This window comes from Leptonychotes weddellii, chromosome 10 (assembly GCF_054177405.1).
Source record: "Leptonychotes weddellii isolate Sample4059 chromosome 10, ASM5417740v2, whole genome shotgun sequence".
Classification (NCBI taxonomy): domain Eukaryota; kingdom Metazoa; phylum Chordata; class Mammalia; order Carnivora; family Phocidae; genus Leptonychotes; species Leptonychotes weddellii.
In genome coordinates, this window is record NC_138378.1 from 38,251,933 (window position 1) to 38,272,396 (window position 20,464).

The 20,464-nt window shown below is 42.1% G+C and overlaps 1 protein-coding gene across 5 annotated transcripts in view; it reads right to left on the minus strand.

The window, feature by feature from the left end:
• Positions 1-19,073, minus strand: part of DZANK1 (double zinc ribbon and ankyrin repeat domains 1) — a 54,398-nt gene extending 35,325 nt beyond the window's left edge. Inside the window, exons 1-7 of one of the 5 annotated variants that reach the window (XM_081831981.1) lie at positions 18,488-19,073; positions 16,972-17,113; positions 16,098-16,214; positions 11,553-11,706; positions 3,672-3,786; positions 2,191-2,287; positions 1,056-1,180 (exon numbers count right to left, since the gene is read on the minus strand). In XM_081831981.1, the coding sequence (XP_081688107.1) occupies positions 1,056-1,180; positions 2,191-2,287; positions 3,672-3,786; positions 11,553-11,706; positions 16,098-16,206 (600 nt within the window). In that variant the 5' untranslated portion in view covers positions 16,207-16,214; positions 16,972-17,113; positions 18,488-19,073. Of the gene's footprint in view, positions 1-1,055; positions 1,181-2,190; positions 2,288-3,671; positions 3,787-11,552; positions 11,707-16,097; positions 16,258-16,971; positions 18,451-18,480 lie in introns of those variants that run through there. The other 4 variants (XM_081831976.1, XM_081831978.1, XM_081831982.1 and 1 more) reach the window with 4 other exon arrangements.
• Between the last annotated feature and the right edge of the window lie 1,391 nt (positions 19,074-20,464).

Consider the following 20,464-nt stretch of genomic DNA (forward strand, 5'->3'; position numbering starts at 1 on the left):
CAGACCCAAGCTTTAAACACCATCTATATATTAAATATTTCTAAATATATATCTGTGGCCCTGACCTCTTCCCTGAGTTTGAACTTGCACATCCAACAGTCTACTTAAGACATCCAGATAGATGTCTAATGAGTCGTTTCCTACCTGCTTCTCCCTGAATCTTCCCCATCTCAATTAATAGCACCACCATCTCTAGATGCCCAGGCCAGAACCCAGAGTCAACTTTGGCTCCTCCCTGTCCGTTATCCCATCCATCTGATCGTTCAGCCAAACCTGGTGTCTTTTCCTCCAAAACATATCTGGATTCCCATGCCTGCCACCATCACCACTTCTACAACCTTGGTCCAAGCCACCATCATCTCTCCCCTGGAGCAAAAACCTTCTAAATGATACTCCCCTCTTATTCCTTTACAGCTTAATCTCCATACTGTGGCCAAAGAGAAAAATTTTAAATGCAAATGATATCCTGTCTTACCTTCCAAATAGATTCCCTTTACAATTAGAAGAAAATCCAAACTCCTTGCTATAGGCCTCAAGATCCTAGCATCTGTGATTCTCAACTATGCCTGTCCATTAGAATCACTTGTGGGTGAATTTTATTTAATTTATTTAAACATTTATTTATTTTTTTGTGAGAGAGAGAGCACGCGCATGCAAATGTACATGCACATGAGCTGGGAGGGGAGGGGCAGAAGGAGAGGGAGAAGCAGGCTTCCCGCTGAGCAGGGAGCCCAACTCAGGGTCCCATCCCAGGACCGTGGGATCATGACCTGAGCCAAAGGCAGATTACTTAACCGACTGAGCCACCCAGGTGCCCACTATTTTAAAATTTTTGATAGATGACTTAACATGTTTATTATCTGCATGCCCCACTCCCAATAAAATGTAAGCTTCTGAGTACAGGGGACTTTCCTGTCCAACACAGTATTCCCAGCACTAAAACGGTGCCTGGCACATGGTGAAAAGGCTGGGGGATACAGACTTAAAAGTATTTCATGGGAAGATTAAGAATATAGGAGGTATTTAGTACCATAAAGATTTTCTTTAGAAGTTACCTGAGACTGGCGGGTAGGCGGTCTAGAACCTGATTCTTCATGGTAAGGTGGGATTTCCAGTGGACTCTCTGAGAAACGAAGATCTTTCCATGTTTTAGAGTCAGTTCTTTCACCTACGCCAAGGTCTACAATTATTTAAAAAAAAAAATCATTCTGTGAACATCTGTAATTCTTTTTTTTTTTTTTAAAGATTATTTATTTATTTGAGAGAGAGAGAATGAGAGAGAGCACATGAGAGGGGGGAGGGTCAGAGGGAGAAGCAGACTCCCTGCCGAGCAGGGAGCCCGATGCGGGACTCGATCCAGGGACTCCAGGATCATGACCTGAGCCGAAGGCAGTCGCTTAACCAACTGAGCCACGCAGGCGCCCATGAACATCTGTAATTCTATGTGTAATTATGCAAATATGTCTTCATAGGTAGAAACCTTTTTAGGGACTACTGTCATCACATCTTTAACTAGATATAGCAACTATATAAAGAAGCCCCCACTTGGTGAACTAGCCCTAGAAAAGAAAAAATTAGCCCGGACTGAGAAAATAAAAATCTGCCCTGCTACATTCTATAACATTCCACATCAGGCTGAGAAAATAGATAAATCCAATGGCAAGGTTAGCAGGAAACATTATTTCTCCCAAGGACACACTGTAGCTGTAAAATGGCATAACAGACCCCCCCCCTTCTTTGAGTGGCTACTGTTTCCACATTTATTTTTGTAGTTTCCAAGGTGAACAAAACCCTGGTTCCCTTTGCAATCCATACCTGATGGTGCCAGTTCACATGCAGCCCTGCTTTGCTTCAAGTCTGTCAAAACTCTGCTCTCATTTAAATTTCACCCAGACTCCACCTGTCCCCCAAGCCCTATAACCTTGTCTTTTCCTTTGTTTGGTGTGATGCCCCGCGGTTCTTCTGCAGGGTGGTCTCCCTTGTTGCTACGAGTCAACAAATCTCACTTTGTTGGACTCCTTGATGATCCCTCTTGGTCTTAAGCTGTTAGCGAGGACAGCACTAAGATTATAACTTACTTTTCTATTCCAGTGTTTCTTATTCCAACCCTTCTGCAGACGAGAACACGAGTAGTGAACCTGTTTGGTTGTTTAGAATACTAAAATTTATCTTCATCCTTCCATGTCATACCTGCAGACTTTCTAAGGTTAACATTCCAATTCTGTTTATTTTCAGCATTCTTATATTTCTTCCATAGTTTTGATCCCACAAATCCATTTTTCAATTCCTAGGAATGAAGAGATCGCATATCAATCACTTGATTACACCCATTTGCAATGTGAAAATGAAAAGTTGCCAGGCAGAGACAATGTCATAGTGTGCCCTTCTTACTTGAAAGGGTTTACAATAGTTTTTACAAAATGACCTCTGTTTCACCTTACTCTGGAAACACACGGCTTTGTATCTGAGCCGCTTGGCTGGTAGTATGTCTGGTTGGTAGGCTCCACCAGTCAAGCAGCAGGCAGCAGGACACGAAGGCAGGATGTTACAGTCATGGGAGTCTGGGGAATAACAAAGGGACCACCAGATCCAGGAGGCAAATAAAAGGTGGGGTCAGACCAAGATAGGACTTAACCACACTACCTGCCCATGCACAGTCCTTATACTCTTCTCCATGGACTTTCTTCCCCATGGACTCAGTCCCTTATGCCTGATTCAAGCCTGAGCACCTACTGACCCAAGTAGGCTCAGCCTCTCCTGGATACCCCTGCCCATGGCAGATCCCTGTCCTGATCATACTTGAGCCCCACACTATGCCTGTACCCCCTGCTCTGGTCCCACAGCCACTTCTGGACTCTGGTCCGTCCTTGGGCTAAAGGGATCCCCTCCCAAACTTCTGGTCATCCCTATCAAGACCTCCATGACTGAGACTTTTTGGTTGATTGCCTTACCATAAGCTAGCCCATTCTCTGGCCCTCGGATCTGTCTCACTGGTGCTCAAAGCCCAGGGACTGAAGTTTCAAACATCCTTGTAGATAAGTCTAGTTCATCCTCCAGAGAGGCAAGGCTTTGAGCTTTTCAGGGATGAAGATTTCAACATAATCAATGGCTATGGTCACAGAGGGTTTCTACTAGTCTGATGTATCTGTTCAACAAATATACACTCACTGCCCTCTCCAGCTTACCTCTGTACAAGGCAATGAGTATGGCAGACATGCTCTCTGCCACCTTAGAACTTACCCTGCATGGGGAAGGTAGACGATGAGCAAAGTAATCACATATTCAAAGCACCATATAAAAGGAGAAGGCCTGAATGATGGGGGAGCAGTGATAGAACACAGCATACATAGTGTAGTTTGGCTGGAGAAATGTACAGGGGAGTCACAGAGCAAGAAAGGATGACTGAAGACAGAAACTGATCACTTTCTTCAATAGTAAGTGGGGGTCACTGAAGACAATGGAACGTGGGCCATGATGCTGGGGAGGAATTTCTACTGTGCAGGATGGACTGACCAACAGGCAGGAAATCACTTTGCCATGGTGGCTACTGACCCCAGTTATAAGAACCAAGGAGCACAGGTGATGAAATGAAAGAGAAGATGGGAATCACTGAGAAAGAAGGAACCAAGAATGTGGTGACCATCTGAAAGTGTTACAGTTTCATTACTTGCCTGCTTGGAAGAATCTTTGAGAACATTTTCAACATGGTTTTCTGAAGAGACTGTATTTGGTGGCTCATAGCCCACCTGAAACACCTTTGTTACAATGCCACTCTGTCTGCAGTCCCTGAAAATTATTCAAAATAGAAAAAGTGTTACACGAAGCTTCAAAGAAAAGACGGCTATCTTGAATAACCACGCTGCCAGCCACACCACTTGATAAAAAACCAGGCCACTACCACCTTCAACCCCCACCACCACCCCACTCTGAGGCTCCTTGGTTGGTTTCCATAAATTACCATTTGGGCCCCTAGTTTGTTTATTTGTTTTTCTCTTCCCAAGCTTGAAATTCCTGCTCTTATGTTTTAAATTAACCAATAAAGAGTGAGACCAAGAGACCCTAAGCCCCCACCCTCAACCCCAATAAAAGCAGAACCCCAGGCCCATGAACTCTCTCTCACTCTCTCTACTGGTGACCTTGCTGTGTGGCCTCAGGTATGCTATGTAATTTCCAAGACCTGTAAGTAATAAACCTTGTCTCTGAGAGTTTCCTGGTGGTTCCTGCTGAGGATGTCTTGCAGCCATGATAAGAACCACAAGGGCCAGTCTAGCCACAACACTGGTTACTGATGGGCTGAGGCTGGCACACGATAGTCTTCATGTGGACATGTTTTCATTTCTCTTGAATAGATATACAGGAGAGGAATTGCTGGGTCATGTGGTATCTCTAACTTTTTAGAAACTGCTAAACTGTGGTTGCTCCATTTTACATTCCCACCAGCATTATCTGAAGGTTCCAGTTTCTCCACATACTCATCAACATTTGATATTGTCAGCCTTTTTTGATCACCTGTACTCTTGATTATGTTCTCTGTAGGCATTTGCTTGTGCTGTGTCCCTAGAGTATTGGGATATAGGCTTGGCTGTTGGAACACAGAATAAAAACAACAGTGGCTTAAACTAGAGAGAATCAACAGGGTGTAATCAGCCCAGAGCTGGTACAGAGGTGCCATGGTGATGGGGGCATGGTGTCAAGTTTCCACCTTGTTGCTCCAGCTCTAGGACCTTGAACTTGTCTTCATGACCCAACATGGCTGGCCACATCCACATTCCAGCCAGCGGGAAACAGGGCCCACCTCTCCCCTTTAAGGGCACAATCCAGAAGTTGCACACATCACTTTCATATATATGTCACTGGCCACACCTGGTGATACGGCTCTTGCCAGTTGCAAGGAGGATTGGGAAATATTTTTCTTCCAGGCAACCATGTGTCTAGCTAAAAATCATGGGCTCTATTATTCTGGAAGAAGGGAAACACAGATACTGGGGGACAGCCACCAGCCTCCAATGGTCATAATGACCATATGTCAGATTTAATATTTTTAACTCTCATGCCCACTAATTTGTGTTGAAAGCTCACAGCTGGAACACAGGTGATTCTGTGTGAATTCTATTCTGCCCAGGCACTTCATTCTTTTTCCATTTCCATTCTCTTCTTTCTTTTGTGTTCTTTGTCTGCTTTGCTCTTATTGATTTTCATATTGGTCTCTGATACATTTCATGTTTCATTAGCCTTTCTTTTGCAATTTCTCAGATCTCTTACATGTCAGATTTTTAATATTTTTTTTTTAAAGATTTTATTTATTTTTTAGAGAGCGAGAGAGAAACAGCATGAGAGGGGCAAGGGTCAGAGGGAGAAGCAGGCTCCCCGCCGAGCCGGGAGCCCGATGTGGGACCCGATCCCAGGACCCTGGGATCATGACCTGAGCCGAAGGCAGACGCTTAACCATCTGAGCCACCCAGGTGCCCAGCTTTTTAATATTTCTTAAAAATTTTGAAGCTTTAATAAGTGTCCTAAAATACTTAAAATTCTTTAAGTAAATATTTATAAATGCATAAACATCAATTCCAAAACAGTTGAGAAATGTTTAACATTAAGCAATAAGGAAGTTTCAAGCTACATTTCTAGAAGAAAAAAAATGATCAGGAATACACAATTCATCTCAATTGCCATTATCTATCAGTGTGTAACAATATTTAAACTGCATGTTCACTGGCTGGAGTGATTTATGGGTGGCTAAACTTTGGGGAAGCACACGTTTTGTTTTCCTTTTTTTTGTTCTTAATAACAAAACCAGTTTTACAGTTACAGAAATCTGGATGCAGATACAGATGATCTTTTAGATGAACTACTTACTTAACTCATTCACCTCAACATCCATCTCACCTAAATGTTCATCTTTGGTCCCAGGTCCCAGGTCTGTCATCCAAGATACAGTTGTCCTCCTTGCTAGCATACTTCCTAGATACCACAAACATCTCTATCCAGGGATCCTTTAATTCCTGGATAATTGTGGGGCTCCCTGAAATGTGCGCTTCTAGCCCCACCATCACACTGAGCAGAAGCCTGACTCCCATCCACTTGCTCTTCTCCTGGAAGGTACAGGTTGTCTCCCCAACAACATCTGGCCCCTTCCATGGGGACCTAGCCAGGGCTCTCACCCATGGACTTTGTTCCCTCCATGAGGAGCCCAGAAACTAGCTTCAACTGCCTGCTAAGTAGAAGGATTTCCTGATCGTGATATCAAAAAAGGCTTAAGTTTAGGGTTGGAGCTAGAAATCATACTCAGCCCAAATCTCATTTAAACACACATAAATTGGGGTGCCTGGGTGACTCAGTCTGCCTTCGGCTCAGGTCATGATCCCAGGGGCCTGGGATCGAGCCCGGCATCGGGCTCCCTGCTCCACAGGAAGCCTGCTTCTCCCTCTCCCACTCCCCCTGCTTGTGTTCCCTCTCTCGCTGTCTCTCTCTCTGTCAAATAAATAAATAAATAAATCTTTAAAAATAAATAAATAAACACACATAAATTTTTGCTAGGATTGAAATCAGAGGCCTTAAATATATACATTTAGGAATAGCAATATAAGGTGCATTCGACATAAAAAAAGTTACATGTAGCTCTAGCCCCACAAAGATCACTATCCTCTCAATAAAACAGCAGAATTACTTGGATGATTGTAAGAGTTAAGAAGCTGGATCTGTAAGAATTCTGCAACTTGTCCAGGCCAGGTTTTCTCAATCTACTGAGAACTACTGAAATTTTAGGCTGGATAATACTTTGTTGTGGAAGGCTATCCTGTGCTGAGATGATTAGCAACATCCTTGACCTCCCCCCAGGAGATGCCACTAGCACACTCCCACTTCCAGATGTGACAACCAAAAATGTTTCCAGACATGACCAAATGTCCCCTTTGGGGCAAAATTATGCCCAACTGAGAACTTCTGGTTTAGGAACATGAAGGGGTTAAGTAGAACCCACCTACTCATGCAGCCATAGATTTTTCAAATACAGGCATGCCCTTTGAGTTGTGTCACACAACAGCAACCGCTTAGCCCCTTTGTTAAGAATTAGAATAACAACAAACAACAATAATAACAGCTACTACACGTGCAATGCCAAGTGTATACTAAGTGTATTACCTCTGATATTCACAATGGCTGCCAACTAAGTTTTATTAACCTCATTTAACGAATGAGAAAACGGAGAATCACAACTTATTCAAGTTAATAAGTTCCTCTTATTCAGTGAGGAGCAAGAGAACTGGGATTAAAGTCCAGATCTGAAGGCCAACAAACTCCATCCTCTGTCCCACACTCCAAACTACCCCTCTCAAAGCAGTGCTCTTCTTGCCTTTGTTGCTGCTTATGGAGATGACATCTGGATCTCTCCTCCACATATTATATACTGCATGGGGCTGCAGATGGATGCCCGTGAGATGGCCTGGTAACCTGCCAATCTGTTTATTATCCATTGTTGTAAAACTGGAAAGTCCCCCCATGAAAGAAAAATGATTGTTCTCAGGGGACTCTGACTCCCCCAGCTACCTACCTTCAGTTTGAGACAACTTTTACCTCAGCCGAGCTCAATTTATCTTGACCACCATATAAGGTAATTGACAGAGAAGGGAGAACCATGCAAGTTCACTGTCAAAACACTATAAAATGATATCAAAGATAGGAAGTTCCTGACCATAAAGGTAGCTTTTAAAGAAACAAGACAGTTGTCAGAAAGTTTACAGACCCTGGACTGGACCATCAATATGGACCATCAAAACCCAACACCTGCGGTGTGTGGGTGGCTCAGTCGGTTAAACGTCTGACTCTTAATTCTCAGCTCAAGTCTTGACCTCAGGATTGTGAGTTCAAGCCCCGCACTGGGCTCCATGCTGGGGGTGGAGCCTACTTAAACAAGACAAGATAAAACAAAACAACCCCGACACCACTCCTGCTTGCTGAAATGTTCCCAAGTTCCCCACTCCTCCCGTTCATCTGTGTTCTTTACTGACCATGCTCTGATGTGAAAATTCATGTACATATATTTGGACCCATGAAAGCACACATATGACCGTGTCCTTATTCCTTTTCTTTCATTCTAGAATATCAAACTTTAATAAAAATATATTTCAAAAAAAGTGGTATTGGTCAAATCTCTCTAAATGGAAACATCTTTTTCCCCCCCATTAATGTGTCAGTTGCCACCCTTGGTTGCATATTGGAATCATCAGGAAACTTTAAAAATACTGATGCCGGGCGCCTGGGTGGCTCAGTTGGTTGAGCGACTGCCTTCAGCTCAGGTCATGATCCCGGGGTCCTGGGATCGAGTCCCGCATCGGGCTCCCTGCTCTGCGGAGAGCCTGCTTCTCCCTCTCCCACTCTCCCTGCTTGTGTTCCCTCTCTCGCTGTATCTCTCTCTGTCAAATAAATAAATAAAATCTTTAAAAAAAAAAATACTGATGCCTGTGTCCCACCCCAAGACACTGTTATTTAGTTGGTCTGGAGTGTATGACCTGGGCCTGGAGCTTCTGGAAAGCTCCCTGGGTGATTTCTGATAGGAACCTGTGGTAGATTGTTACAATCACAGTCCCTGAGGCATTATGTCTTTTATCTATCTGCATGCCCTGGTGCCCTTGTGCCCTTGCAGAATCCCCTCACACATTGACTTTGGGGGTTGCTATGTGACTTGCTTTGGCCAGTGAAACACTAACAAGTATGACACAAGCAGAGACTAGAAAAACATCTGCATATCCAGGCTTGCCCTTTCTCTTACAGCTTTTGGAACTGAATGAAAAAATTCAGGTGACCCAGGTGGAGAACCAAGGCTCAGCCAACTGCCAGCACCAACCACCAGAAATGTGACTCAAGCTTTCTTAGACTCTCCAGCTCAAGGTGAGCCAAAAAACTGACTGCAGCCAGGTCAGGGACCTCAGGAAAGACCAGGAGAACAAGTACCCAGCTGAATGCACACCAAAATGCTGACAGAATAATGAGCAAATAAATGATTGTTCTTTTAAGACATTAAATGTCAGGGTGGTTGGTTATACAGCAATAGCCAACTGATTCAGCAGCCAAGGTTGAGAAGCACTGGTTACATAATAAGTGTGGAGATTCTTTATTATTTATATTTATTTATCACAAAAGCAAAGCTCACCATTAAATTTTGGAAGCTACAAAAATTATCAACACAAACAACACAAACCATGACTGAATCACCAGAGGCAATGAATGCTAAAGTTGGGCTTGTTTGTTTGTTTTGTTTTCAAATGGCTTAATCATGAGAAGCAAACTAAATCAAAGAGGGAGACAAACCCTAAGAGACTCTTAATCGTAGAAAACAAACTGAGGGTTGCTGGAGGGGAGGGGGATGGGGGATGGTAACTGGGTGATGGGCATTAAGGAGGGCACAAGATGTAACGAGCACTGGGTGTTATATAAGACTGATGAATCACTGAACTCTACCTCTGACACTAATGATATATTTTATGTTAATTAATTGAATTTAAATTAAAAAAATTTTTTTTAAAAAGGAAAGCTTACAATAGAGAAGAATTACATGTTAGTGCCTTTTGCAAACTGAGCTGGGACAGAAAGAGACTGGGGGGCTGCCCCTCAACCTGACTCCTTTGAAACAAAGACAGCCATAATGTCCCTGGCCATCTAGCTCAGGGAAGGGGGAGAGGGCTGGCTCCGTACAATGAGCACTCCTTGCCCTCCACTCACTCACTCCTGGCCGCCTCTGGTCAGTGCCCTTCTTCAGTTCTCTCCTAACACATTTTTAAGATTGATTGTATTTATTTATTTATTTATTTATTTATTTAACAGAGGGGGAGAGAGAGAGAGAGCACAAGCAGGGGGAGTGCCAGGCAGAGGGAGAGGGAGAAGCAGGCTCCCCGCCAAGCAAGGAGCCCGACACAGGGCTCGATCGAAGGACCCTGCGATCGTGACCTGAGCCTTAGGCAGATGCTTAACCGACTGAGCCACCAGGCACCCCTGTCCTGACACATTTTTAAACAATGTCAAAATACTATAGTGCACTCATATATCCTAACTTGTTTTCACTTGTATCATATTTTCCCAAATCACTCAAAACTTCATGACCATAATTTTTCCTCTTAGCATGTTAGTGGCCTTAACACTCTCATTTCAAAGCCTTTTCTCCTCATTAAGAAATTAATTACTGTAAGTACCTAGAAAAAGGCTTGAATGAAGCAGTATAATTTCCATAAAGAAAATTTATTGCATTTAAATACGTTTGTCACAAATGTATACAAGCACAAATCTTTCTGTCTTGAAGACTCAAAAACATTTTTGTATAAGTACTTTCCCTGAGCTGAGCATACCTGAACTCCTATCAGTGCTTTCAGAACAGACACTAAGTGGGCAAAGAGTAAGATGGTGAGAGGCATAAAGAAGGACCTTATTTTAGACTCTTTTGAAAACTGTACTGACTCCTCTGAATTACATAGTTAGTAATTATTACTTCATCTTACTACTACCTGCAAGTTATAAAAGGGCCTGCCTTACAGCCTTAGGCACTGAAGTCTTTTGCTTGTTAATTTTTAATAATTGAGATGACTTGTTTTGACACAAGTGGTTTGGCAAGTGAAAAAAGCCAATTTTTAATAAAGAATAATAATGTGTATGAGGATTTTTGTTTGTTTCATTTTTATTTTGTTCTTTTTTAAAACTTTCAAATGCCAAAGCTGTCATCTGTGTAGAATTTGTAGTTCTCCTCAAAAGCCATGCAGTAGTTCAGCCACCAGGGGGAGCCTGGAAGACTTTTTTTTTTTTTTTTAAAGTACCTGCTCAAAGCCTGTTACTGGTTTGGGGCTTTAAGGTGTTCCAAAAATGTGGCTAAACCTGTCTTGCTGTGCAGAATAATTCCTCTATCACAGACACACAGACGTGCAAAGCACTTGGGTTTTTTTCTCTACAACACACGGTTTCCAAGTTAAGTTGTGTTTCTGTGTTTGAAAACTATACGGTGGCTAACTGAACATAAAAAAAAATAGTAATAATTTTAAAAAAAGAGCCTCTGAAAATTAGAAAAAGTCATTGAGAAGAAAAGAAAGGACAAAGAAACGGATAAAGGAGCTAATGTCCAACAAATTAAATTGACAGTAGCCATGAAGACCGATTACGTCAACACAAAATACAATAGAGAATGATGGTAGTGGTTGTAGGTCATGTCCTGTGGAATAAAAGGACCATCCACTAAAACCAGTATTTCCTTCACAGCTGGATGAATCACTTCAAAGGTCCCAAACCCTAAAAAGGCTCTTCCTTCCCCAAATCCCAATGTGGAAGTCAGAAGAAAAACAGTCTTAATATACATTACACCTTATCAAGCTGTACTCTCGTGATTTGTGCACTTTACAGTATACCCTGGAAAAAGACAAACAAAACCCAAAAGTTATAGATATGTTGAAATTAAAATAACTTTGCCTTTAGTGCCCTTCTAATACAGCACTTCTTCTCATAGGAAGAAATAAATAAAATTAAAATGTAACGTCATTATATTACCAATTATTTTCATCACCATGCTCTTAACTTACTTAGAGACTGCAACAGCTTTAACTTGTATTTTTCCATCAGGCAGAGTAATAGGCTTCGTATACTTAAATGTATTATTTTCACCATAACCAATTCTCTTTAGAAATTCAGGTTTGCTGCCATCCAGGGTATAATATATGTTGACATCAGGGGTGTCTGAAAAAACCAAAACAGGGTAACTGTAATTAACACTAAAGTAGCACAGTCTCTGTGGGTCAGTTAATTAATGAGATTTTTTATACATCATAGGAATGAATAACAATAACTAGCAATAAGTGAGTTCTTTCTCTGTGCCAGGCACTGTGCCTTGTATGAATTAGCTCAATGCATGTGTACAACCCTATGTGACAGGTCCCATTTTATACCCACTTTATAGATGAGGAAACTGAGTCCCAGAGGGGTTAAGAAGGTTGCTCGATAACAGCAGAGTTGTGGTTTCACTTTGGCTATGGATTCAGAGCCCATGCTCTTGAATCACGATGTTATTGTGCCGTTCCAATAACGCACTGAGGCAAGTAGAGCAGGGCTCCGTTTTAAGACTACAGCACTCATTTAGAAAGCAGAAGCTAGGGACGCCTGGGTGGCTCAGTCGGTTAAGCGGCTGCCTTCGGCCCGGGTCATGATCCCAGGGTCCTGGGATCGAGTCCCACATCGGGCTCCTTGCTCAGTAGAGAGCCTGCTTCTCTCTCTCTCTCTCTTTCCCTCTGCTTGTGCTCTCTCTGTCAAATAAATAAAATCTTAAAAAAAAAAAAAAAAAGAAAGCGGAAGCTAATTTTTTATTTTATTTTTTTTAAGATTTTATTTATTTATTTATTTGTCATCCCTAATTTTTTATTTTTTGAGCATTGCTTCAGAAATGCTATTACTGGGGCGCCTGGGTGTCTCAGTCGGTTAAGCCTCCAACTCTTGATCTTGGCTTAGGTCTTGATCTCAGGGTCGTGAGTTCAGCCTACTTAAAAAAATGCTTTTTAAAAAGAAATGCTTTTAAGGGGCGCCTGGGTGGCTCCGTCATTAAGCGTCTGCCTTCGGCTCCGGTCATGATCCCAGGGTCCTGGGATCGAGCCCCACATCGGGCTCCCTGCTCTGCGGGAAGCCTGCTTCTCCCTCTCCCACTCCCCCTGCTTGTGTTCCCTCTCTCTCTGTGTCTCTCTTTAAAAAAAAAAAGAAAAAAGAAATGCTTTTATTATATTTTATTTGGGCTTGGTAAATGATTCCCACACTTCTTGGAAAATTTTAAAAGGTAATAAACTCATACAATTCAAGGTTCAAAACGTCAAAAAAGTTTGCTAAGAGAGGAGATCTTAAAAGTTCTTATCACAAGAAAAAAAACTGTTGGTGATAGATGGTAACTACATTAATTGTGGGGGTGACTGCAGTATATATAAATATCAAATCATTACATTGTATACATGAAACTAACATAAAGTTATACATTAATTATATCTCAATTTTTTAAAAAGTCAAAAAAGGATATATAATTAAAACCCTCTCCCACCCCTGACATCAATCAGATGGCCAAAGGCAATCAATGGTGTCTTGAGTATCCTTCCAAAAATATTTTACATCCATACAAGCACGTATATATTCTTATTTTCCCCTCTTTTTTAATACAAATGGTGACATAACATATCCTGTTCCACACACTTCTTTTTTCATTGAACAATATTATCTTGGATAGTTTTCTATACTGGTATACAGGGTGTCCTCACTCTTTGTTATGTCTGTATTGGGTTCTATCCCTATACAAATGAACCAATATTTAACCAATTCCCTACAGGTGAATATTTAGGCTCTTTTTCTTTTCCTTTCTTTCTTTTTCTTTTGCCATCATAAGCACTGCAATGAATATCTTTGCAAGAAGTTCTTTTAATATCTGTAAAATATGCGGGGCACCTGGGTGGCTCAGTCATTAAGTGTCTGCCTTGCGCTCAGGTCATGATCCGGGGGTCCTGGGATCGAGCCCCGCATCGGGCTCCCTGCTCCGCGGGAAGCCTGCCTCTCCTTCTCCCACTCCCCCTGCTTGTGTTCCCTCTCTCGCTATGTCTCTCTCTGTCAAATAAATAAATAAAACGTTTAAAAAAAAATCTGTAAAATACGTAGAACTAGTATTGCTCAGTCAAAAGATATTTTAGCTAATATGGTCAAACTTCCCTTCACGGACACTGAAACAATTTACATTGTTACCAGCAATGCATGAAAGTGCATGTTCCCCCACACTCACCCCTATAGTGTGGTATTAATTTTTCTTTTATTTTTGCCATCTCCTAGGTGTAAAAAAAAAACTCATAGTTTTAGCTCACATTTCTTACATTTTTGAGTAAGATTCATTCATTCATTCAACAAATATTTATCAAGTACCTATTCTGTGCCAGACACTGTTCTAGGCACTGGGGTATACACCAGTGACCAAAGACCCAGCTCTCTGGGAGCCTCTTTTTAGGAAGGACACACAAACAGTAAACAAAACAAACAAACAGGTATATACATGATATCAAGTGGTAATTAAATGCCATGGAGTAAATAAAGCAGGGGATAAGGTCTGCTCAGCTAGTAGGTAAAGGGATGGGTAGATGTATATTCCCCTATGTTTAAAATACATTTATATTTCCTTTCCTATAAAATGTCCTTTCACATCTTTTGCCCACTTTTCTATTGGGTTACTATTATTTTTGGTACTGAACTGTAGAACCTATTTATTTATCTATTTATTTATTTATTTAAAAGATTTTATTTATTTATTTGAGAGTGCGAGTGCACACGAATGGAGGTAGGGGCAGAGGGCGAGGAGAAGCAGACTCCCTGCTGAGTGTGGAGCCCCACCCTGGGCTCGATCCCAGACACCAACTGAGCCACCCAGGTGCCCGGAACCTCTTTATTTATTAAACATTTTAAATATTAGGCAATTTGGATACTTTATCATTCATATCATCATTTGTTAATAATAATCCACCTTCTCCCAAGAGTTATGGGCATATTCATTAAAATTTGTATTCTGGTTTGAGAATTTTTAAAAATAATACTAGCTTTTAAGATAAAGGGAGCTATAGTATATTACACAATATTCTTAGCTGGAATTTGTCTAGGAAGCACAGGGGTCACCAGATTTATAGATAAATAGATTTTACACATTAACTATCAAATATATAATTGGGGGGCGCCTGGGTGGCTCAATGGTTAAGTGTCTGCCTTCGGCTCAGGTCGTGATCCCAGGGTTGTGGGATCAAGTCCCGCATTGGGCTCCCTGCTCAGCGGGGAGCCTGCTTCTCCCTCTCCCTCTGCTGTTCTCCCTGCTTGTGCTCTCTCGCTCTCTCTGTTAAATAAATAAATAAATAAAATCTTTAAAAATATATATATATAATTGGAATTTCAAAGTCTTTTTATTTTTTTTATTTTTTATTTTTAAAGATTTTATTTGACAGAGAGAGACACAGCGAGAGAGAGAACACAAGCAGGGGGAGTGGGAGAGGGAGAATCAGGCTTCCTGCGGAGCAGAGAGCCCGATGTGGAGCTCGATCCCAGGACCCTGGGATCATGACCTGAGCTGAAGGCAGACGCTTAACGACTGAGCCACCCAGGCACCCCTCAAAGTCTTTTTAAACAAGTATTTGTTCATATGTTTTATCTACAAAGCTTTCCTGGGGCACCAAGCTGGCTCAGTCAGTAGAGCATGCGACTCTTGATCTCAGGGTCATGAGTTCGAGCCCCACATTGGGCACAGAGATTAAGAAAAAAAAAAAAGCTTTCTCTTCTCCTTATGTTAACTATATATATTCATGTTGTCTACAAATGTATACATTTTGATATACAAATATCAAATACAAAATGATTTGATATTTATATATACTGCAAAGTCACCCCCACAATTAATGTAGTTACCATCTATCACCAACAGTTTTTTTTCTTGTGATAAGAACTTTTAAGATCTCCTCTCTTAGTATAAATATATATATACACTCCTGTCATTACCAGGATATGTATTCACTGCTTTCTTTCTGTAATAATAGTTAAGATTTATTTTGGCATTACTATGTGCCAGACACTGCGTACCTCATATAACATGTCAACTCATTTAATTCTCACAGTGGCTCTAAATGGCAGACAGTATTCTCACTAACAATGAAAAAACTGAGACTCAGAAAGGCTAAGTAATGTATCTCTAGAAGTTGTCAAAAGCAGGATTTAATCTCCAGCATGTCTGACTGGAAAGCCTGTGTTAGTAGGTCAAATTACTATCCCAGCAAAATAACAAGAATCCTGGGATAGCGCAGGGAAGAACCGGGACATCTTACCTTGGCTAATGTGAGTCAAGGCATTGCTGCAACTGTCTACTGTTACAAATGAAAAGTTAGTCAAAGCCAACCACTTTAATCCAAATATATACCACTCTATAAACCACCAAGTACAACCCTGTTTCAAATTTTGGAACTTTTACAAAATTCCCAAGGCCTAATTATAGAAAGCATGCAAAGTGATAAATCAACAACCCGATGAACATTAAGAGTATGGCAAGGTTATTTTACATGCTTTCAAGTACATTTGATTCTTACCAGATTTCATTTCCAAAAGTGTATTGTTATCAATTTCATGGTTGGCTTTTCCGGGGGGAGGCACTCGCAATGGTATGATCTGAGGAACACACACTGAGCCTGCAGTCATTTTCCCTCCTTACATTAAAAAAAGTGGATGAAAATAAATTCCAATGGGCACCTTTTTGAACACAAAAGTTGAAGAGAAGTGCTTTGTTTAAATACAGCAAAACTAGTAAAAACTAAGAGAATGCCACCAAAAACATTATTTTTAATTCAAATAATTATCATTTCAGCTGCATTTTTGCTGTTGAGGTCTTGTGTGGGATTTTGATTATCTAAATACTTACCTCACATCTGGGAAAAGAGCATGAACAAATGGGATGGGGAAATGACATTATTTTAAATGAACAAATTAGATGAATACAATAGTCCCCCCCCCTTATCCATGGGGGAAATGTTCAAGACCCCCAGTGGATGCCTGAAACTACAGATAGTGCCAAACCCTATATGTACTGTTTTTTCCTATACATATATACCTATGATAAAGTTTAATTTATTAAATTAGGCCCAGTAAGAGATTAACAACAACAATAATAAAATAGAACAATTACAACAGCATACTATAATAAAAGTTATGCGAATGTGGTCTCTCTCAAAATATCTTTTTTTTTTTTTTTAAGATTTTATTTATTTGACAGGGAGAGACACAGCGAGAGAGGGAACACAAGCAGGGGGAGTGGGAGAGGGAGAAGCAGGCTGCCCATGGAGCAGGGAGCCCGATGTGGGGCTTGATCCCAGGACCCTGGGATCATGACCTGAGCCGAAGGCAGACGCTTAACGACTGAGCCACCCAGGCGCCCACTCTCAAAATATCTTATTGTACTGTACTCACCCTTCTTGTGATGATGGGAGATGATCAAATGCCTACATGAGATGAAGTGAGGCGAATGATCTAGTCACTGTGATGTGGCATTAGGCTACCACTGACCTTCTGACGTCAGAAAGAGGATCATCTGCTTCTAGGCCCCAGTTGACTGCAGGTAAGAGAAACCATGGAAAGCAAAACTGCAGATAAAGGGAGACTACTGTACATCACAACAGAGACCAACAGTCCTGATCTGATCTGAGCTTCCCCTAAATCATTATCACCCTTTCCTGCCTCTTGTTAACATGCCACCTCTCTTGGCTTCAGGGCAAGTCGTCACCCAAGAGGAACAGAAGTAACTCTGTATGTGGCATGAAATGTTAATTTAGAGCCAACTCCCTTGGGAAAGTTCCAGGTTCAAGGCCCTGCTGTTGTCGCCAAGTGGTTCTTGCATTTGAAAGCTGCAGAATACCATGCCTCAGCTGAAAGTTGGCACTGATTTAAACAGTGAGCAACAAGCAAAAAGTCTCCCACTCTACCTCCTGTATTTATAAATAATTAAGTATAAGTATGGAGGCCTTACTGATCTTTTTTGGTGGGATGGAGTATAATTCTTAATGCATAAAGGATAAAGGGGGGGGAAGGAACCCTCACCTTAATACAAAAACCATTTATATCTCTATGCAGCCTTTTCAAATTTTAACAATTATGGATACATAAGTTTCACTCAGTTATAATCTATATGTTCATTCAATTTTTATAGTGTACTTCTTCACCCTCACTCTTTTATTTACAATTTTCCACATACTTATACCATCTTATTTATTATTTTGTGGTTGGGCATTTAGGCTATTACTAGTTTCTTTTTAATTTTGGTTGGTGCAATTCTAAATAATGTTGCTCTGAACAACTTCTGGTTTCAATTTTGCCACAGACTACATTCCCTAAAGTTGGATAACTAAATTTAAGAAGTGAATTTAATGCCTGGTTGGATAGTTCCAGGTCAGAGGTTAAGAATTTAAATTGCAGATACTGATTTTAGAGTAATAGCCTGTACAGAAGGATTGCTGGACTCGGGGAAGGGAGAGGGAGGGAAGAAGAAGGTGCTGTTCCTCATTTTTCCATTTAAGTAAGAGGCAGTTAAAATTAAAATAGTTGAAAAATTAGTCCAAAAAAAAAAAAATAGGAGAGTAATACGCGCCGCAATTAGGAGCTACCCTTGGGAGGCTGGGGCGGCCAGTGGGCCCCAAGCAAAGAGGATCTAGAAGTAGACCGACATGCTAGGCCCAAATGACAGTCTGGGATCAATAGCAGCCGTAACCCCTTAACTCCTTCCATCAATACCGCCCCCTCGCCGCCCGGATCCGGAACCCCATCCGGTCCCTGTCCCTGTCCATCAGGGGCAAACAGGGACGCCCGCTTCCTTTCGGCTGGAGCGAGGGAGGCCCTTCTCCTCCTCCATCCCTCCTCCTCCGGCCACCGGGACCTGTATTGGAGCCCCGAGGTACCGCCACGGTCCCCAGTCAGGAAGCCCACCTCTCACCTCCTGCCCTCTCCTCGGCGGCCTCCTTGGGTTTCCACAGACGCTGCTAGTCGGGCCCCGCCCACGAGAGCCGAGCAGGTGATTGGCGGAAACTGCCTTCCTAGCAACCAGCTCCGCCCCTGCCGCTAGGTCCGGAGACTGGTACCAACCTCGAGCGCCTTTCCTAAGGCTTCACGTCAGGTCTCTGAGAATATGCCTTCACCGACATTGGAAAGTGCTCGGAAGTGGCGTCCCAACTCAGAGTGAGGGAACCAGGCTTGTTCGTCCTACAGGCATTGACATTCTGAAAAACAAGATGTAGCGGCGCGGGCAAGTGAGGCGGATCAGGCGTGCCTTGGCCACCTCAAGCCGACAGAACAAGTAAGGACCGGCTGCGACACGAGGAAGAAGGCTCCTGCCCAAGCCGGGCGCCGTTTTTCCCCTGTTCCCGGTTCGTCGGTTCCCCGACTGGCTGTCTGGCGATCCCGAGCGTCTCTCCCCTCAGGGGCCGGGAACTGGGCAGTCATGGCTGAGGTGAAAGTGAAGGTGCAGCCGCCCGACGCGGATCCGGTCGAAATAGAAAACAGGTAAAACCAGTGAGGCTCGCTTCCCGGCTTTGGAGCCCCACGCAGGCGGCCGGACGTTTGGGCAGCCGGACCCCTTCTCCCGGGACCCTCGGTAGATACCCGCGCGCGCAGGAAGGAGATTGGGGATTTGGAACCCCTCTCCCATCCCTGGAACGTAGACTTCTTAAGAAGTTCCGAGCGAGTTTGACAGTTTGTAACTTTCTGTATCTCCCCTTGCCCCGGTGCTGTTCTGAAAGTTGTGATGATGTGCTTCCTTCCTGCATTAAGGTGATCTACGCCCAGAGAGGACTCGGCGTTTTTTCCGTAATACTTGTAGCTACATATTCTCATCCAGGATCACTCTTGTCGCTAAGGGAATTCTCTAGACAGAACATTTGGGCGAAGTTAGGATGCAGTTTGTGGTTTTTGAAGAGACATTAAGCCAAATGGTTTCCGTGCAGTACTTAAGTCAAGATTTTAGGTCACCTAAAGCCTCTCCTAATTTTAAATTCGCTATCCGTGCACTATTTTTAGTTCATCACATAGTTTTAGAAGACCTTAACTTTCTCAAACTTATGAAAACACGTATGATGATCCTATGACAAAGGTGGATATTTGGGCTTATTTTTGTTTGGTAGAGATAATTCCAAAAGCAAGCCCCAGTTATGGTGACTTGTCATAACAAATTTTGCCTTCCTACTGGAAGTGTCTGATTTGCCTTCTCCTTGCAGACTTATGGCTGCCCAACGCACTGAATATTTATTTTGTCATACTTGTTCCATCTGAGAACATTGAAGCCTCAGCTTTAATATTTTTTTCTGTGTTTTCATTTGACTTTTGTTCTAATTTAAAGTTCATATTAGTGAGAAAAAGAAACAGTCCTCTTAAATAATAGTAATAATGTAAACATGTACTTTATTTTGCCCAATTTCTAACATGCTTTGATTCAGAACCATCATAGAAACCCAGATTATCTGATTTTAGCATAGGGCACTTGGGTGGCTCAGTAGATTAAGCGTCCAACTCTTGATTTCAGCTCAGATCATGATCTCAGGGTTGCGAGATTGAGCCCCACATTGGGCTCCGTGCTGGGCATGGAACCTGCTTAGGATTCTCTCTTTCCCTCTCCTTCTGCCCTTCCCTCCTTACCGCTCCCCCCCACTAAACCTCCCACTAAAAACAAACAGATTATCTGCCAAATGTGAATAAAGGCACAATTTCTTTCTTTCTTTTTTTTTTTTTTTTAAGACTTGGAACCTTAAATGGAATTTTTTTTAGCATTTTTTTTATCATGTTGTTAATCACCATACATTACACCATTAGTTTTTTTTTTTTTTAAGATTTTATTTATTTATTTGACAGAGAGATAGAGAGAGAGAACAAGCAGGCAGAGAGGCAGGCAGAGGGAGAGGGAGAAGCAGGCTCCCTGATG